At 41.0% G+C, this 21,719-nt stretch overlaps 1 protein-coding gene across 2 annotated transcripts; it reads right to left on the reverse strand.

The window, feature by feature from the left end:
* Nucleotides 1-587: 587 nt before the first annotated feature.
* On the reverse strand, nt 588-18,940 carry HTRA1 (HtrA serine peptidase 1). 2 transcript variants are annotated; one of them, XM_075841100.1, is made up of 10 exons: nt 18,780-18,940; nt 16,425-16,885; nt 13,010-13,109; nt 11,663-11,870; nt 7,654-7,848; nt 5,701-5,733; nt 4,134-4,248; nt 2,710-2,767; nt 2,365-2,460; nt 588-1,047 (listed from the first exon to the last, which is right to left on the reverse strand). In XM_075841100.1, the coding sequence occupies exons 2-10, from the start codon at nt 16,828-16,830 to the stop codon at nt 879-881; spliced, it is 1,380 nt and encodes a 459-aa protein (XP_075697215.1). In that variant the 5' UTR covers nt 16,831-16,885; nt 18,780-18,940; the 3' UTR covers nt 588-878. The 2 variants fall into 2 exon arrangements, with proteins under 2 accessions (XP_075697215.1, XP_075697216.1); XM_075841101.1 differs by having other exon boundaries at nt 18,776-18,940.
* Between the last annotated feature and the right edge of the window lie 2,779 nt (nt 18,941-21,719).

Here is a 21,719-nt window from a genome sequence, read left to right on the forward strand (position 1 = left end):
TTAGCAGACTTGCTACCTCCTAATTTCTATTATTTTTTTCTTCTGGCATGGTGAATATGTACCTTGCTGCTACACTGTACTGGTTTGGGGGCAAATAGCAGTTGACAGGCCAGCTTTGCATATGTTAAAGTGGTTGTCCACCAATTACTGCATACGGACTTCATAGATGGGATCCTGAGTGGAGAACAAAGAGTGGTTCGTGCACGCCAACTTCATCCACAGTCTCCCCCAATAATGACAGTTGATGGTCATGGGTTTCATCAGCCAGGCTAGTTCTGAAAGTGTGGGGTCATCACTGGACAACCCCTTTAATAGAACCTATGACAAGTGCTATGCGTCAGTAGTCAATAGTAATACTTCATTATAAAAGTCTTTAGATCTGAAACATTCTACTGACGACCTCTTATTACTTTTGCCGTACTGATGTTCCTGATCTTCCTGTGATGGGCATAAATAACTCTTTCGCCCTGTGTGAGTTTTGCCCTGCATACGTATGACTTAATGTCTGCCATTAACTTCAAACAACTTGCAAATTAATTCAGACAAAAATCTGCATTATTACACAATGAAGAACGTCAGGATAGACCTTTAAAATATAACTGTTGGACCAATTGGGTCTTTATTATTGTACCACTCCTACTTCTCCTCCAGTTAAGACACATAAACCAGCATGTTATTTTGAGAAGGGCACACACCAGTGGTGAGATTGTGAAGTTGCACAGGCAGAGGGTTCTGTAATCAAAAAGCTAAGGGGGTTTCTTGGATGGGGGGGGGGGGGTCACTAATATTCAGTGCTTATACACAGTGTCCTTACAAGTGCAGTGTCATTGTTTAGATCTATAGATTGGAAGACCTATGAAACCAGCTCATTTCTTCCATTATAAATCAATTTCTTTTGGTGTCACTGTGATGGCAATATCCTCATTTCCACGGCGTACCACCATACGTAGCGGTCCTTCTTGCTTAATAGCTTCACTGACATCATTGCTAGAAGTCACAGTCTGACTGCCAATGCTGATAATCACATCACTTTCCTTCAGTCCAGCCCTGAAACAAATTGAGAAAATCTATGATTAAATGGAGATGAGTAAGTAGATAAAAACACTATACATTACCACTGACACAACTACAACCTTCCACCAAACACAAATTTCATGTACTTATCTGTACACGCATGCTACATACATGGCTCATATCCAGTTTCCAGCTGTCAGTCACATGGTTTAGATCTGGTGCCAAGTTTCAAAAATGGCATGACCTTCCTGGGGAGATTGTGCAATTTTTCTGGTCTCTGTTTTTCCATTTTGTGATATAAATTGCCCCTCTAGTGTGTAGGATATAAGACTGGTGTTTCATACGCCAGTCTTAATAAACAATTTGTTGTAGTAAGCTGCAACATTTATTAAGAGATGCAACGACCGGGCCGTGCGACATCCATTCTCCCATTCCCATCAGACATAGAATAAAAAAATAAGTATACTGACCTAACTGCTCCCCTTCACTTCTCCCCTCAGGCTCCCTCAGCACGCTGCGGCTCAGACAAGACCTTATATGCAACGCAGCACTCAACATCCTGAGTGTTACACTACATACTGTACAACGTCCTGACGCTGCCCGGCATCAGGACTTTATATGAGACGCAGCATGTTTAGGGGACCCGGAGGGGAGCGGTAAACATACTTTTTTTTTTTTCATTGTCCAATGGGGATGGGGGAGTAGTCTGATGGAGGGGTAGTCTGATCAGGGGAACAAGGTACAGGGGTCCGGCGTGGGCCTTTACCTTGCTACGCCCCACAGAGTGAAATCGACGCCAACTAGGTGGTGGCGTTCTGGTGTAAATTATAATAATGTTGTCGGCTGATGTGACCCTGCCCCCTTTTGGGAAATCATGCCCCAATTTCACAAAGTGGTGAGGGCAGCGTAAAAAAAAAAAACTGGTGTTGAAAGGTTGATTAATTCCCCCTCTAGGTCTCTGTATGCCTCCCCTTTCCATAAATATATGTAATTAACAGAGCATCAGGAAAGGAAGGAGAGAATAACATAGGACATATTTAGAAAGACCTACAGGTATATATAAGTGAAATAAATTGATGTCTTTATGGAAGTATAGTCGCCTTCACCCAGAAAACCTGCACATGAAGTGGCATAGGATTATCTCTTTCCTCCATCTAAAATCTGGGAGGAATGCTGAATTAATGGAGGAATATCTGCAAGGAGACACCAACCTGTAGGCAGTAAGCAGCCCTATTGTGGGAGCACTAAGGACCTTATTGAAGGGTGCCAGTACGCGGTTACTTTACTGTGCAAAACATTGAGAGTGAGGTGATAATGATAGACTTTGGAGTCTGTTTTAGCTCCACTTACTCTTCTGCTGGTGTATCTGGAAGAACTTCTACGATATAAGCGCCAGAGGTTACATCAGGGAAATCCCTTAATTGTTCCCTCAGTTCCTTCACTTTGCTGCAATGAAAGAAAACAATTTTATTTGTACTGGGCAGACGGTGTCCAGAATAACCTGCAGAATTCATATAATAAAGCACTGTTGATTATCAATGCGATAAAGCAGAAGAAATGTCATTAAGCAATAGTTTGGGCACTAAACCGGTAGGTGCCATAGTAAAAATGTAGCTGTACGGTAGAATCTGATCATGTCACGCTCTAAAATGTTATTGCAGTAAAATCTTCTATGTATAGTAATGAAGTTATTACCTTGGGCTGAGTGACAGCATCCTTATTCCCAAGTATCTTTTCTTCTTAGTTCCCTGGCCTAAATACACAAGAAAAAGCATATACAAAACGGAGCACTGGTGTAACGGAAAACATCTGCTGGGACAATAAGGTAAAATTGTTGCATGGAAGATAATAGTGACTTAAAGTGTAGCTCCAGTACATGTCTGAGGTTTAGTTCAGGCATGGCGACCCCAACTGTTGGCTAGAGTAAAGGGGCCATGGCACTCTGCAGAACGACGTGGCACTACACCTCTCCTGAATGAATCCATTAGGAGATGAAGACCAGGCCATGGACTTTAATTCAAGTCTATAAATTATCAATATCTCTGCAGCTGAGACAAGCTGATTTTTATTTTATTTTTGGATTATGATAACTCCATCTATTAGTACTATTTGCTCGTTAATATAAACCACCATGAAATATCTATGAATTGTAAGGCTTTCTTGGCAAACTCAACCATTTCTTGCCATTCCCAAATCTCATTAGGCGTAACATTTATCGTTAAAAGGGGCTGTACTGGATTAGAAAAAGTCTGGAAACAGCGCCATTCTTGTCCATGGGCTTTACAATTCACTTGCATGGGGATATGATGCAATATCTAATCTAAACTCATGAACAAGAGTGTTGCAGTCCCTAAAAAAAAAAAAAAAAAAAAGCTGACCCTTTTTGCTAATTTTAGACATCACCTTTAACAATCAGAGTAGTTTTATCATTTTTAAAGTGTGTTGTTCCATTTGATTTACTTTTTGTGACCCACCATTCAAACAGATAATAAAAGCAAGTTAGGTGGGGGTCCGACTTCCATTTTGCAGAGAATGAATGTCCCCAAATCCCCGTTTTCTGCTGGAGAAGATGAGAATGCATCGTCCCTGTCACCTGATCACTTGTGTATTACCCTATAGACACCTATAGCACAGCAATGTTTGAAAACAAAGGATGAAGAAGGAAGGTAGAAATAACAAGCATTGGGTCTTTTTGTTATAGAACATGGGTGGGTTGTGGAGGGTGAAATGAACAAGCACCAGGCGGAGACCGATTTTAGATTTTTGCTATGAAACTCCTTTCCACTACTGAATCCACAAAGCAGAATCTGGATCTGTTTGTTTGGTCCTGAGGTTAAACAACTGGATCAGTGCAGCGGACCACACACTTGTATCAAAGTTGGTCGATCCCTAATAAACCGCTGGTTTGGAACGTGTTGATGTGTGGGCCTTCACAACTCTGCCATGTCATTACCTCCTTTTTCATCTAAAAACCCATATATTTCATGTTTATTTTCCTTCAAACTTCAGCCTGTAAGTGTGTAGGTTGGCATACGCTGCAGGTAGTTGTTATTAGTGGTAATAAATGGTGACTATTCATTGCACGTTTGGCCATGAAAGGACAGAGGCTGCAAAATCACCTGCGGACTGTCTGCTGTGTGACTCGGCAAGAAACTTGCGGATTTTATCTGATGGAATAGCAAAGGAGATGCCAGCAGTAACCTTTAGAGTGTTTATCCCGATCACTTCACCGTCCTGTGGTGTGAAAAAGAAAACGCTGGTTAAAAGAGTGAGGTCGACAAGAGCAACAGAAATACTAAACTGCATGGCGGAAACCATATTTAGGTTTTGTAATTTGCAAACCTTCTTCTGGAAAACAAGTTATAAAGGCTTTGACTGTTGAGTATCATTTTACTCATGATCACTTTTCTTTGGTTTAAGAAGTGTTTTATTTATTTTTCAAGATTTTTATATTAATGATAGGGAGTATTTTTAGATGTAAATATTTAACTCTTAACCTAAACCCAGTTACAATTAATATACCACAGAGAAAAAAAATAATCATAAATAAAAAGTTGACCTTCTTTAACTGCAGAGGAATAATTTGGGGAAGTTTTCATCGAACAAATGGAGGAGCTGATTGCACTATTCCCTACCTACAATACTTTGCTTTTTTTTGACATAGAAGTTTTTAAGATTGCATGTAAACCACAAACATTAAAACCCAACAATGGACTTGTCATCAAGCTGCAATAAACTATTTATATTTTTGAAAAGTTTCCCTTTCTCATGTATGCCCTCCGGAGTGCCATATGCGGTGTCCGATGTATCTAACAGCCCCACATTTCCCTTTGCTCAAATTTTGAAAAGTACTATTAAATAATAAATTCATTGCTGCCATTATGGAAATTTAGGTTAGTACTGCGTTAGGTGGACCTGGCATATATGGGGCTCAAATGTACGCTCACCTGCTCCCAAGCCACTAGCTTGGTAACACTGGCCTAGAGAGAAGCCCATCATGAATGAAAACAGGGCATCTAGAATTTAGAAGGGAAACCGTCAGGATACTTGTCTACATAGTAGTACTTCTATTTTTGGGATTTATTATACTGGTTTTAATGTTGATTTTTCGTTTTTATAGTGTTTTTGGTATTTTACATTCTAGTCAACTTTGTGTTTTCTATAACCTCTTACTCTCAGAAATGTAGAACCTTTTATTCAGATACTTAAAGGGTAACTAAACTTTCAAAAAACTTCTGACATGTCATAATGACCTGATAGACTTTCTATCAAGCCCGTAAACCACTTGCTCGCCTTTCTGAGAAAAGCCGATCAGAAGCGAAGCAGCATAGCGCTCACCTGACGCTTTGTTTTAGCGAGCGCTGGGGGTCTCAGTGCTCGGACCCCCACCGAACAAAACCTCTGACATGTTAAAAAGTGTTTTAAAAGTTTAGTTATTCTTTAACAGTTCAATAAACCTGGTTATTTGTAGATTTTAAACAAAAATAAGTCTGCAGATGGTTAGTCAGCCACTAACCTCACCGCCCTGAGTGTGTCTTGCCAACCATACATATTTGAGTCATGTAGTAATGTAATGCCAATGCACAAACCTCTGGCCAGGCGATACTAGTCAACATGTTCTGACAGCACATTATGAACTCACATACATAACTAATACCTGAGGGCATGGAGGACAGGGTATCTTACCAAATTCACAAGTGGGCCTCCCGAGTTCCCATACTGAAAAGTAAGCAAATACATATTGTTACTATTATCTTTATCTAAAACAACCAGAACAAATATCATACAGAATTTTCCTTTGTCAAGTGTCTAGTCTATGCATGTTTGAGACATTCTTCTATGTTATGTTGCATTGAGTTATTGAGTATATAAGATAACTCTCCTTCAGAGCCATACTGTCATAATAAAAAAAAAAAGAATCAACCAATGATGTAGACCCCCCCCCCCCCCACACACACAAAATCCTAATAGAAAAATTGGGGGACCATTTGGTACATGCAAAACATACTGTCCTAGGTAAAAGCAGCGTATTACAGGGACAGGCACATTTTCCTATTTGCCAAAACGGCACAAAAAATGGTGCCATTTGGCTAATGGGAGTGATCCCTCCTTACAATAATTGATGGCTAGCTGCTGTATACACAAGGAAGCGCTCGCTCCCCTCATGAATACGCTACACTTACCTGTGAGCCCGATGTATTCTTTGATCGTTCCTATTAGCAAGATGGCAGAATTTGTTTTGTGCTGTTTTGGCTAACAGGCGAACAGACCTGTCACTGTAAGGGCTCGTCCACACATAGCAGAATTGCGGCGTTTTTTCCGTCTGAAATTGCAGACGGAAAAACGCAGCAGGATACAGTAGCAGCAGCATGGGTACGTTTTAACAAATGTCATGCACACGCTGCGTAAAATTTCCAAGCAGAAATTGACCTGCGGTGCGTATTTTTCAATTTGTGCTGCGGAAAGTGGACAGAATTGCTGCGTTTTTCAGAGGAGATGTCACCATCTCCCAGCATTGTGAAAAACGCAGCAAAATACGCACCATTTTCTGCAGTCAAAAACGCTAATTTTCTGCAGCAATTCCGTGTGGACAAGCCATAATATGCTGCCCTAGGTCAACATTTTGAGCTGATAGATCCACTTTGACATAAAAAAAATACCAAACTTTGCTTATATTAACTTTTTAGTCTAGTAAAAATATATACTTAAAGATTAACTGAAATTATCCAAACTCTTCATAAAATATCCAATACAGATAGAAACAACCATAATTAACTTATAACAGAACATGGATCCATTGTGTACAATGCATTGTTGGCTCAATACTTGGCAAGAAGCAACTGTGGTCCATTATTAGCCTCAAGAGGATTTGTACAATGTCTCAGTATTGTTAGAGAGGTCAGTAAGTAAATTGTCAACACTAAACACTACTTACATGGGGACCAAGCTATTCCTACAATTCACAGGTTCCTCAAAGCCAATAAAGGTCAATTGATAACTCCTTGGTTTTACTAGCACCTACTTGACTTCATCCATTTTCTATTCAAGTGAATGTCATAATCATGGGGAACAATCACTGATAACACCACTGCGGGTATGAAAAAGGTCTCCGCATGATGGAGGATCATAGTGCTGGACCATAGGTCGGAAGAACTAAACCACCATTAGTTTTTGTATGGACTATTTAACGAGAACTGTCTTGATTTTCAGACCCCGAAAGGGACAATTCTGTTATGAAAGAGTCATATGGCCCTTTACGAATGTGACCATCGTGGAGTTGAGATAACTTGGGTAGATTGGTGGCAGTTCTTGATCTCTCCAAGAATTAGTAAAGGAATGGTAATGGAAATAGTTTACCATAAAAAGAGCCACAACTGTCCAAGTTATAATAGAGAAACTCAATATACTCTATCTTTCTCGATCCTATCCAAAGCTACATGTTCTTATATTGATCTGGCATTTTTTGTGATAGAACATTTTCAGGTAACTGAAAGGGGCTACTGCAACACAAAGGGAAAGGTTTCCTTGCGTCAGTCTGTGTGATCTGATCCTGTTCTTGGCACAAAATATACATCTTCCGCATGGAGCCATATTATAGCTGTCGGAAAGCACAGTGCTGGCTGATGACCTATTACTCACATTAATGATTGCATCGGTCTGTATATATTCCATGTCAGAGTTTTTTAGGCCCAGCTCCTTCCCACCACGTTGTGCAGTGCTCACGATACCTGTTGTAACGGTGTTCTGAAGTGAGAATGGGCTACCAATGGCAACGACAAACTCTCCTGGACGGAGTTCTTCAGATCGGCCCAAGAGCAGAACCGGCAACTTCCCCTGAGAAAACATAAGGGGATATACAGATATAAAAAGTTTTCTTGTGAAAGAGAAAAATGAAGGTGAAGAATACTTATTGATATATTAAACCATTATGTAGTAGCTCTACATAATATTTCAGCTTACGAATTGTAGGCAAACATTTTGTGGTATGTGCTAATGTGCAACCCAAAGATGTTCAGATATGACGTACCTGAGAAAAGGTTCAATACTGACCGCCAAAGGAGCAAGTCATTAGTCGAGTACAAAAATGGATAATATGCATTAAAGGGACTATCCGGATATATAATGTCACATAGGGGCAAATTGTAGGCAGTGCAAATGTAGCTATTGCCCCAGGGCCTCTACTATAATACTCAGGATGAGCTACAGCAGGGTTAGACCTGACCACTGTTATCTGGGTGCTGTGTAGCACTGTTTGTTATGCAGTGTATGGTGGTATTGCATTTATATTTAGGCAAAATATAGTTATTTTTTACGGCTTTGTCATGATATTATCTGGACTTATCTTTGATAGTAGAATAAATGTTGTGGCACGCACCGGTATTGCAAAAAAGTTCATTTTATTCAACGATCATGGTCAGTAGGATGTGGAAAAGACTGGCTGAAGACTTGTTGAATAAAATGAACCTGCAATACCAATGAGTGCCACAACATTTATTCTACTATGCTGTCCTGGACGCTGAGCGCAGTAGTGGCAAGTATTGCAGCGGAGTCTGATTTTTGAGTGGAATTGCCATGGAGAATAACTCTGTGCATGTGCAGTGTCCTGTCCAGTATTGAGCAGTGTCAGCTATTTTCCATCTACCTATGAATATTATTTGGACTTATATCGTTGTTGTTTGTGCACTTTACGGTAGTTTGAAAGACTATTGTGATTGTGCTACTGTTTGTAGTCTTGTAATATATTGTGGCTGTATAATTTCCATATTTTGCCTGTAGCCCGGTTTTCTTGACTTAGTCGTATCCCTTCATTTCCCACCAAAGCGGGAAAGAGGCCCCAATAGAATGATTTGCCTAGAGGTCTCCATAGACTTAAGCCTAGTCCTGGTGTCTTGCCTAGTGCAGGGCCTGAGGGGCCAGGACATGACATATGGATTCAAAGGACTCCATAAGAGAATTCCTGTGCCTATGCCCCTAAGGGCTTGCACTAGGCATAACAATGTATATCGGTTTTGCCTGGAATGTTCCTTTAAATTAAAGCACTGACCTTTGGACGGTAGCATAGGGGAAAGTAAAGAAGAGAAGAGATAAATGGTAGTGTAAGGAAAAAGAATGGGGGGATTGGGGATGTAATATAGAAAAGATGAGTGGCCCATGCCTAATATCAAGAACTTCTAATGATTTCATAGGCTGCATTTGATGACACAGATTGAATACTGGTTTAGGGGGCCATTAATTATGTGTGTGGGTGATGGGTCTCTTATTTGTTTCTGTACTTGTGAACTATTTTTTTTCATCCTTTTTTTAATAAGTTCTCAGTAATAAGAAAAAGGTGCTGTTTTATAACAAGACCCTGTTGCTAGGCAGGAAATCTCCTAAATTATAGACATATTGTTCTCATAACTCAGAACTTGCCACATCACTTTTTTTTCTAACTTTCCCAAGAAGAGCACAGTACTGTTCTAAAGCTTTGGGACGCGCAGTCGGGCTACGTCCTCCAAGTGCTGCCATTGTCTTCAGCCAAAAACAGCTGCATATGAGTCACACGTCTATCAGACATCTAAATGAAGCGAAGATTTACTGAAAGCAACATTTAATCTTAATGGGCTGACACCTGGCTAGGACTAAGTGGCAGTCGCTTCATACATAAATAAGCGATGTCCTTTTATATTTACTAGCTGATTTATTGTGGCGCCTACAAGGAACGGATTCCTCATTACTTGTGTGGGTGGCTCTTCTACGATATTTTATTCCGACATGCTCTAACTAGTAAGAATTGTAAGTGAGCCAGCCGCCACATGCTTGGATCATTGATATTTACTAACAAAACAGTCTTGACATGGAAACAATCAAATTGATGGAAATCACCCATCTAAAACATGTGGATTAAAACGGAGTCCAAATCCATATACCTGTAGTTTGTTTCCCAGCTGGAACTGTACACTTTACTATGACTAATTTTGTATATTTACAGTACTGTACATGTCCATACTAATATAGGTCACTGAAAAATAAAAGCATAGCATATAGTGTAGCCTTTCAAGCACCCTCAACTATTTATGTAGTAAAAATTGTCGTATGGGGTCATATTTACTGCAGGTCGTAGGCCTTACCATTCAAAAAGTTTTATATAGGTAGAATCTATAGACGTGCCCTACTTTCCACCGATGTGAAGAATGCATAAAAAATTTATTACTTTTGATTTCTTTCAAGCATGCATGTATACTAGCAATAGAGGCTGTATCTAACAAACAGGCATGAAAGCAGTAATGAAGATTATAGCTGTGCTGCTTAAAGGGGTTATCTGGTCTCGAAACTGTATTTATTGAGTTAATACATGGAGGTCATTACCCTCTATTTTTTTTTTAGCCAGAGTAGAGAGTGGCCACAGAGTCTCTGCTCTGGAGGACTCAGCATGTCCGTGAACTACATGGACAGCCATTGATTTATAATACGAACTGTGTAATACTTCATTTCTCCAGTGGTGGCACTGTGGGGAAACTGAACTCTGGCGGCTACATTCCCCCTCAGATCACAACTGATTGCTGGAGGTCCCAGCCTAGGATTAGGCACGTAATAAGAATGAAAAAAAAACACATGATCAACATAGCAGAAGAATGTGAAATTTAGAACAGACCTATAGACCGTTCTTCACAGTTACTCAATATCCTCTATACTCAATATGTCCCCTTTAATCTGATCTTAACAGTGAAATGGACTGATATTGAGTAACAGCAGTTATAGTTTATGAAGGAACTGTAAGGAATAGGAGCTATGTTCTCACTTCAGGCACGCAGAGCTCTATAGCACTCTGCACTATTTACAGCCACAGGATTGTGTTGTCATCCATTTCTAGAGAGGTCTAATGAGTTTCCGTCTCTGGCTCGGATCCAGCGTACACAGTTAACTATGTGTAACTGACATGTTTCATTTAGGTACAGTAAACTCATAACCTCTCTGATGGTGTTAGATGCCCTGTCTAATATATCACTCAGTCCTCACTATATGTATCAGTTTACAGGTTGATCCTAGCTTCCCTTACTTTAATCTATCGGCATACGTAGGTGTAGTAAAGGGTTTTAAGTAAATGAAGGGAGACGTGCATAAAGAGATGTCAATCTGAATGCTTTCACTGTGGACCCTTAAAAAAACTACACCCACAGCTCAAACTGTAATGGAAAATCGCTATGGCCTAGACTCTACAAGCACAACTCTCTTTCATCTAACACTCATATATTGCACTTCTTATATGCAGACTGGACTGGTTAAATAGCATGTAGCGCAGAGGTTTTCTTATATTACATAAACTTGGCTGCCCCTTGAGTACCTTCAATAAGAACTTGTGCCAGACTATTGACAAGGAGAATGGTAACACCCAGTAGTCAATTTGTTTATAATTTTCTAGGAGGAATAACCGAGAAATTGCAGAACACAAAATTCTAAGAAAATATGTTCCAACATTATTTCATGGGGAATACAAGTGTTTACTAAAAGAGAAGTGACAGGTCCTATTTAAAACATTGTTACCATGTTTTTATCAAAAAGTGGTCTGCAAAGTGTGGCCCTCAAGTCAGGTTGTCATAGCATGCTGGGAGTTAGAGAGCCATAAGCTGGAGGACACTTTTATACAACATGAAAAATAGCTGCGTACCTTTGCTTTGATCTTAATTAAGGCAATATCTGCTTTTTCATCCACATCTATGATTTTGGCATCATACGTGGAGCCGTCACTGCGCTCCACTTTTAATCTTTGCTTGTTTGTGACTACATGGGCATTAGTAAGAATCAACCCATCTTCTGAGACAATGAAACCAGAGCCGCTGGCTGCTGGAATTTCTCTTTTTCCAAAAAAAGAGAACCTAAAAGCAAGAGATGGTTGTAAGACGATTGTGACCAGACAAAAGATTATTTTAAAATCTTCTAAGGAACAAAACACAGTAACATTTGTTTAAATGGTGACCCATATTTAATACTTCTAGCTGAAGATCGATATTGTGACGTGTTACACTAACCATATTAGCCATTCTGAAGTGTCTGCGACTGCAACTATGAACATCATTACATTTCCAGGTCAAAAATTCTGTGCGGATCAATCATTATAGAGGTTGGAGCTCTGTTTTTGTCTAAACAATTTGATCAAAATGTGCGCTAAGAAGCTCACTATTGTAAGTAGATTTAGTAGTAATGCATATTTTTTTTTTATAATGTTTAGGTGGCATTAGTGTTCGCAACGTGCAGTCACCATTTTTGGATATTGTATTGTTTTGCAGTCTCAGGCTTTCTTGCACCTGTATACACATTTTGTTGGAATGTGCTGATCAAATTTTGTTGTCTCTTATGTATTGCATATATGTGGGGTTAGTGACTGCCTCCATTTTTTGATCTTGCACTCCTCCCATTCTGCTCTGGGTGATTTTAATTTGTTTAATGCTGGTTCCTACCATCCCCAGATATATGTAGGCTTAGTTCCAGTTCTGGGTGTACGAGCAGCTTAGGGACCCATCTTATAGAGGACGCCTTGTCGTGGCAGGTGGGCTCACACAATTTGATCAAAATGTGCGCTAAGAAGCCCACTATTGCAAGTAAATTCAGAAGCAATGCATATTTATTTATTTATAGTGTTTAGGTGGCATTAGTGTTCAGACAGTTTTGTTGACAATTTTGGATATCGTATCTTTATGGTGTTAGCTCCCAAGCTCCCTCTAGTGGTGGCTGCAGGCCGCCAGAATTTTAGCATTTGCATGGCTGTGTGAAGAGAAGTAGAGGATTCACTGTGCTGTATCTGTATAGACATAAATATAACTGTTCAAAACAGAACAGAAGTCAACATAAACCACAGCTGGTGGCTTAAATACATACGTACTTTAAACCCAGCACATAAACTATGTCAGGCCCAAGGTTCCATCTGGAGACTAACATTAATATATCCTGCCTGTCACTGGTAATTATAAGTCCCCATTTGAACCATATTTTTGCTTATTGCACAAGTGGAACTTACATGCGATACAGTTCAATGTGCACAACAGCTGGTGCAATCTTCTCCACCACATCCGCAATAAAGTTGTATTTATAGCGAGGACTGTCAGGGTCCTTCTGTCCTGTAACAGAGAAATATGAGGTGTATGTTATGTGATGGGGTTGGTTTTGTGGTTTAATCTGGAGAAATATTTTGTTCCCTGGTTTAAGTAAAGATAATCTTTTAGATATCCTAGGCCTTGTTATGGTCATCCTTCAGCTTTCATGTAGCCCACGCATTCCTTGGTCTGCATAAATACCATCTGCACTATCAACATGTGTTCATAATATAAGGCTTTAGACATCTAAAAAGGCTGAAAAACTTAAAGTATGTCAATAGGCGAATATCTGTTGTAGAATATTAGGATACTAAAAGGTTCTTAAAGGATGGGGTCGCCGGCTCCTAAATTTGACCGGCTTTTGTCAGCATTTGGTTGTCATGGACATTCATCATATTATAAGGGACATAACCATGTCAATTTTGTAACGAGTCAAAATGGGCAAAAGCCTTGGTCCACCAGTGTTGTCCCTAATAAATCCAGGTTTATGAAACTACATAACTTTTTATGTTTCAGTCTTAAAGAGGCTCTGTCACCACATTATAAGTGCCCTATCTCCTATATAAGGAGATCGGCGCTATAATGTAGGTAACAGTAATGCTTTTTATTTTAAAAAAACAATCTGTTTTCACCACTTTATTAGCGATTTTAGATTTATGCTAATGAGTTACTTAATGCCCAAGTAGGCGTATTTTTACTTTAGACCAAGTGGGCGTTGTACAGAGGAGTGTATGACGCTGACCAATCCGCATCATGCACTCCTCTCCATTCATTTACTCAGCACATAGGGATCCTGCTAGATCCTTATGTGCTGTCTTATACTAACACATTAACAATACTGAAGTGTTAAGACACGGGATGTCTATTCACAATCTCTGCACTTCGTTACTCTGTCTGTGGTAGTTACAGCAGAGGAAGCGTGATCTCGCGAGATCTCGCTGTAAATGACAGGTTACAACGAGATCACGCTTCCTCTGCTGTAACTACCATAGAAACAGTAACGAAGTGCAGAGATTGTGAATAGACATCCCATGGAATGTCTATTCACTGTCTAAACACTTCAGTATTGTTAATGTGTTAGTATAAGACAGCACATAAGGATCTAGCAGGATCCCTATGCGCTGAGTAAATGAATGGAGAGGAGTGCATGATGCTGATTGGTCAGCGTCATACACTCCCCTGTACAACGCCCACTTGGTCTAAAGTAAAAACACGCCAACTTGGGCATTAAGCAACTCATTAGCATACATCTAAAATCGCTAATAAAGTGGTGAAAACAGATCGTTTTTTTACATAAAAAGCACTGCTGTCACCTACATTATAGCGCCGATCTCCTTATGTAGGAGATAGGGCACTTATAATGTGGTGACAGAGCCTCTTTAAGCACGTGGTATCCTTGGTATAAAGTTATTTGAGTAAGATTCTTCCAATTCTCTGGAGTCAAATGCTAAAACTTTTGAAACTTACTCAAATAACTTAAAATGATACCAAGTGGTTAAGGCTAAAACTATAAACTGTAGTCACCTAAACCTAGAGTAGTGTCTTTCACATAAAGCCATTGGTTTAATAAATTGCTGACTTTCAAGCCCTAGTATAAACCTAAATCCTATATAGAAACCTAACACAAACTGAAATAAAACAGCAGGTCTTACATTATCGCTCCAAATATGTAAAATCACCATGCAATATAATTGCTTAAAGAAATATTCCAGGCAAAACGTATAACCCTTAGTTTTTCCAGACCTAGGGATTTCCACCAATTTAGCCCTTCATATTCATTGTCCTGGTGCCTCTTACAAAGGTGCCTTAAGCGTGTCAAGAACACCCTCCCTCTCTCTATCCGAAGTAATAAAGAGAGTAAGGGGGGGGGATGGTCCTTAACACGCTGTCCTAAGACCAGCATTACTGGAAAAAGCTCCACTATATTAAATAAGCAACGCTACTCCCTGGGATGGAGCCCCCTGCCAGGTAATACTTCAGGGATGTAGAGAGTGCCCTGAGTCCGGTTTGAGTCACCTCTCCTGACATGTCTACTTTAGTAAATAATTGTATTCCCCATGAAATAACAGTCGTGAAGGATATTTTCTTAGAACTCCGAATTGTGGCCTTCCTCTGTTGTTTCTCCTAGAAATGTAGAAATAAAATGACAACTGGGTGTTACTAGTTGGGGGTGTGTCCTTAAACAGACTGACAATGTCCAATCAGTGCTGACAGTGTAGGGACACGCCCCCAAGGAGAATAATAACACCCAGCTTTCAATTTATTTATACATTTCTAGGAGGAATAACAGAAATATGTTCTAGAATTCCTATTTTATGGAGATTACAGGTATTTACTAAAAATAGATGTCAAAAGAGGTGACCTGTCCTCTTTAAAGGGGTTGTTTTATAAAATATTCAGTTCCAGCTTCAGAAACTCTGTGGATCAATTCGGCCACTGCAGGGGAAATATAGAATAACATTCGTATGGCCCACTCTAATACATTGACTGCATTCACTCAATACATGAGTGTGAATTAAAGATCCCTTTTTACCTGATGCATTTAAGGCCAGGATCCCACACACAGTTTGGTGGCAGTTTTTGGCTGTTTTTTTTGCCAAACACAGAAGTGGACACAAAGGAAAGGAGATGCATCAGTCTTTTCTTTATACCTTTCTTTCCTTTTGGATCCACTTCTGGCTTTGGCTAAAAAAAAAGGGAGCCAAAAACTGCATCAAAACTATGAATCTGGCCAGATGGTGGTCACACCCATAAAGACAATTCTGACAATCCTGCAGTGATTTGATGGTCCGATCATCTTAGTATCTACTAAACAATATGTCATATTTTTGACACTTTGTATTTTAATAGCATTTTACAAAAAATATCTTTCCATTGAAGAATTATTGTACCCGTAGAAAAGGATCTGTGTATGTTTGGTGTTGTCACGCAAATATTTCAAAATGAAATAATATATTTTTGAAAAGTAAACAAGAATGATTCCATTCACTGACAACAAGTAGAGATCCTCCAGCAAATAGAGATCTTGCAGTTATGTGTTACTCCCTTCTATTTGTCCGCTGCTTCTTGCTTACTTTAGGTAGGTTAGCAAGAAGCAGCGGAAAGGTAGAAGGAAGTGGAGTATGACTGCAGAATCAGATTATACAGGGTTTGTTTGTAGTCTGTAACCATGAAGACACATAGGCCTGCATAGGAACTGTAGACACAAAACGATTGATTTTTAATATGAGCTATTTGCAAAATTGCGTCATTTTTTGATGCAATGGATCAATAGAAAAATAATTGCAAAGGTCGACCTACAGTAAACTTGGAAATTTACGTAATTGCATTTGTCCTTACCTAGCTGGCAGTCTCCTCTCTGGATGGGGATGATGGCTGCAGACCCCTGAGTCTGTACTGCTTTACTCACTGCCTGAAGGTTACACAGGCTGCTGTATGTTTTACCATCACTTCCACACACAGGCCGGGGTGATGGGCACTGACAGGTCCTGGCACCCCCTACTCCTTCACTCCTCACACACTGCAGGGTAGAGGCACAAATAGGATCCGACGCTCCTTCCCCGCATCTCTCCCCTTCATCCACAGCGCATACAGTACAGCAGCCACATCGCAGTGCGGTCTCTCCAGATGGGCAGTTTGTGGGCGCTGGGGGACAGGAAGATAGGTCACAGCGCGCTGGGCATCGGGGTGATGGAAGCAAAGCAGCTGGGACCCCACAAGACAGGAGCAACACTATCCACAGCATTGTAATACTGGCAAATTAAACTAGAGGGCGCCCCACTGAATAGCCCCAATTACTCCTGGAGGAAGACAAAGAAGTCATTGCTGACAGCTTTACAAATTACAACAATTACTCTGAGCAATGTTCTCGTTACACCAAGCAATGTGGGTATAATGAGAGAAATGAAACATTAACATAGGACACGCAGTGTATGTGCATATTTCATAGTATCCCCACTTTATGCACACTTAGTTATTAGGATCCAACGTTTATAAAGCAGTACCCCCACTGTATGAACACGTATTTAATAGGATCCCCACTATATGATCACTTAGTTATTAGGATCCCCACTGTATGCACATTCATTTAATAGTTACCCCACTTAATGCATACTTATTTAGCAGTGCCCCACATTATGCACACTAATTTAATAGGATCTTCAATTTATGAATGCTTATAAATCAGTACCCCCACTGTATGAACCCCAATTTAATAGGATCCCCACTATATGCACACTCATTTAGTAGTATCCCTTTTTTATGCACTTATTTAGTAGTACCACACTTTAGACACACTAATTTAGTGGTACCCTTTTATGCACTTATTTTGCAGTACCTCCACTTCATGCACACTTATTTAGTACCCCACTTTATGCACCCTTATTTAGTAGTATCACCATCTTACGCGCAGCTATTTAGTAGGATCCTACTTTATGCACACTTATTTAGTAGTACCCCACATTATGCACACTTATTTAGTAGTACCCCACATTATGCAACTTATTTAGTAGTACCCCACATTATGCAACTTATTTAGTAGTACCCCACATTATGCACACTTATTTAGTAGTACCCCACATTATGCACACTTATTTAGTAGTACCCCACATCATGCACACTTATTTAGTAGTACCCCACATTATGCAACTTATTTAGTAGGATCCTACTTTATGCACACTTATTTAGTAGTACCCCACATTATGCAACTTATTTAGTAGCACCCCACATTATGCACACTTATTTAGTAGTACCCCACATTATGCACACTTATTTAGTAGTACCCCACATTATGCACACTTATTTAGTAGTACCCCACATCATGCACACTTATTTAGTAGTACCCCACATTATGCAACTTATTTAGTAGTACCCCACATTATGCACACTTATTTAGTAGTACCCCACATTATGCAACTTATTTAGTAGTACCCCACATTATGCACACTTATTTAGTAGTACCCCACATCATGCACACTTATTTAGTAGTACCCCACATTATGCACACTTATTTAGTAGTACCCCACATTATGCACACTTATTTAGTAGTACCCCACATTATGCAACTTATTTAGTAGTACCCCACATTATGCAACTTATTTAGTAGTACCCCACATTATGCAACTTATTTAGTAGTACCCCACATTATGCACACTTATTTAGTAGTACCCCACATCATGCACACTTATTTAGTAGTACCCCACATTATGCACACTTATTTAGTAGTACCCCACATTATGCACACTTATTTAGTAGTACCCCACATCATGCACACTTATTTAGTAGTACCCCACATTATGCACACTTATTTAGTAGTACCCCACATTATGCAACTTATTTAGTAGTACCCCACATTATGCACACTTATTTAGTAGTACCCCACATTATGCAACTTATTTAGTAGTACCCCACATTATGCAACTTATTTAGTAGTACCCCACATTATGCACACTTATTTAGTAGTACCCCACATTATGCACACTTATTTAGTAGTACCCCACATTATGCACACTTATTTAGTAGTACCCCACATTATGCACACTTATTTAATAGGGTCTAGATACACATTTATTCGGCTCCTGCTGTAATGTATACTTATTATTTGATATGACCCCCATATTCATGCACATTTCCCCCCACTACTAATTGCTACTATTACTATATATCCATCATAGCCCTATGTATATACATACACACCCTGCGGCTGCTGGTGCCCTGTGTATCCAGGAGATGCTGCTCCCTGCTCAGCCCGTTATCTCCCGGTGCTGCTGTGATCTCCTCCCAGGTCCCAGGAACTTAGATGTCTGCTAATTGTTACACCGGCCCCGGCTCTCAGTCCTCGCAGCCCTGCACTGATTCAGCTTCTTTTATTTGGAAAAGCCCCAAAACAGAGAATTACTCCACCCCCTCATCTCATGTGAGAGAGAAGGCAGCCAGCCAGGGGACAGCGCAGAGCACAGTGCTCCACAAATACAGCAATACATACATACAGCACTATATACAGCACTATATACATACAGCACTATATACATACAGCACAATATATATCACTACATACATCACTTTTCACCTTACATATGAACCATTTAATTTCTCTTTTCTTTATGTTATGATATATGATACACTTATTGTTTACGTATTTATATAATGCAAATATATTTACTTGTGATATTCTGTACACCAATAGTGCCTGATGAAGGTCTCCTGACCGAAACGTTGCACGCACTAAGCCTCTAGCATCGAATACAATAAATCTAAAGAATTTAAAACCTACATTTTGTGTGCCGAATACTTCTTCAAATACGATTGGGTTGGGACCCTATTCGTGCACCTACTTTGGTCTAGTGCATTCTGAACCACTATCCATGGCCGGAGGCTCCGCTAGCAGCCGCTATGGCTGCTACAGCGCGATGCCACTGCACACTACGGCAGAGCAGGGAGGTATCTCCCCGCTCTGCCATTAAACAAAAGACATGTATCCCCTATCCCCAGGATAGGGGATACATGTGTGATCGCTGGCATTGATAGGGAGAACGGGGGACTGAAAGTCCCCTGAAGTTCTCCATCACAAACCTCTGACTTCTGGGGTCTGTGTCGGCAGCTCTGTAGAAATGAATGGAGTGCCAGTCGTGCTTGTGCGCATGCGTGACCAGCGCTCCTTTCATTTTTATTGAGCTGCGCAGACGCCGGAAGTCAGAGGTTAGTCATGGAGAACTTCAGGGGACTTTCGGTCCCCCGTTCTCCCTATCGCTGCCAGCGATCACACATGTATCCCCTATTCTGTGGATAGGGGATACATGTCTTTTGTAGGACACACTGTATGTTGCATTTTTTTGGGGGGTTGGGGACGCTGTATGGCGTTCCCTACAGGGGGGGGGGCATACAGCCCCCACTGTAGAGAATGCCATACAGCCCCCCTCCCCTGTAGGGAACACCATACAGCCCCCCTGCAGGGAACGCCACACAGCCCCCTCTGTAGATAACGCCATACAGTCCCCCTGTAGGGAACACCATACAGCCCCCCTGTAGATAACGCCATACAGTCCCCCTGTAGGGAACACCAAACAGTCCCCCCTGTAGATAACGCCATACAGCCCCCCCTGTAGGGAACACCATACAGTCCCCCCTGTAGATAACGCCATACAGCCCCCTCTGTAGATAACGCCATACAGCCCCCTCTGTAGATAACTCCATACAGCCCCCTCTGTAGATAACTCCATACAGCCCCCTCTTTAAATAACTCCATACAGCCCCCTCTGTAGATAACGCCATACAGCCCCCCCTGTAGGGAACACCATACAGCCCCCCTGTAGATAACGCCATACAGCCCCCCCTGTAGTGAACACCATACAGTCCCCCCTGTAGATAACGCCATACAGCACCCTCTGTAGATAGCGCCATACAGCCCCCTCTGTAGATATCTACAGAGGGTGCTGTATGGCGTTATCTACAGGGGGGACTCTGTATGGCGTTATCTACAGGGGGGGCTGTATGGCGTTATCTATAGGTGGGGCTGTAAAAAAGGCACTATCTACAAGGGGGGGGGGGTTGTGTGACACCCAGGAGAGGGGGGGCCCCAGTCAAAAGCTTGCTATGGGGCCCAGTCTTTCCTAGTTACGCCCCTGACTACATACATACAGCACAATATGCATACAGCACTATATACTTCACTATATACATACAGCACAATATACATACATACAGCACAATATGCATACAGTACTATATACATCACTACATACATACAGCACAATATACATACATACATACAGCACAATATGCATACAGCACTATATACATCACTACATACATACAGCACAATATGCATACATACATACATACAGCACAATATGCATATAGCACTATATACATCACTATATACATACAGCACAATATACATACAACACCAGATATAGTACAGAACTCATATATCCAACACTACATACATTACAGCACTCAATACATTACATCACTCAGTATATACAGTGTCACGAAGGGCCTGTGGACCCACTGAACCGTACCGCCTTGGCGGTAAGGCAGCTGGCCAACAGGGAGCAGGTGAATGTCTATAGTTCTATAGGTACCTGTGGCAGCTCAGACAGCAGCAGGGCAGGCTCGACTGGGACTAGGTAGCAGGCGGACGTCAGGCGAGGTGAAGCAGGTCAGACGTGGATGCAGAACGGCACGACTTTGGCACAGCTCAGTGCTAGACCAGGAATGTATGGAATGCTAGGAACAGGAACTGGAACAGGTAACACACTAGGAGGCCATCACATAGACAAACTAGGGAACACAACAACGCTCATGCATCGAACTAGGGGGCTGGACCCCTTTTATAGTCCAGGGTACTCATGGGTCAAAGTTCATCCGCAATGTCCAGTGCGGGCGCTGCCCCTTTAAGAGTGGGCACGAGTGTGCGCGCGCATCCTACGGGATCTGGCTGAGGGGAGTGGACGCGAGCGCTGGCGTCTCCTGAGGAGGAGGCTGGGGCCAGGGCTTGCCAACTCGTGGATGCGGCTGTCAGGGGAAGGTTGGAGCTGACGGCCCGCAGCCACGGACATTACATACAGTATTGAGTACATACAGCACTACAGATTATAGCACTCCGTACATACATTACTGCACAGAGTACATACA

The sequence above is a fragment of the Rhinoderma darwinii genome, chromosome 11, assembly GCF_050947455.1.
Source record: "Rhinoderma darwinii isolate aRhiDar2 chromosome 11, aRhiDar2.hap1, whole genome shotgun sequence".
Lineage (NCBI taxonomy): Eukaryota > Metazoa > Chordata > Amphibia > Anura > Rhinodermatidae > Rhinoderma > Rhinoderma darwinii.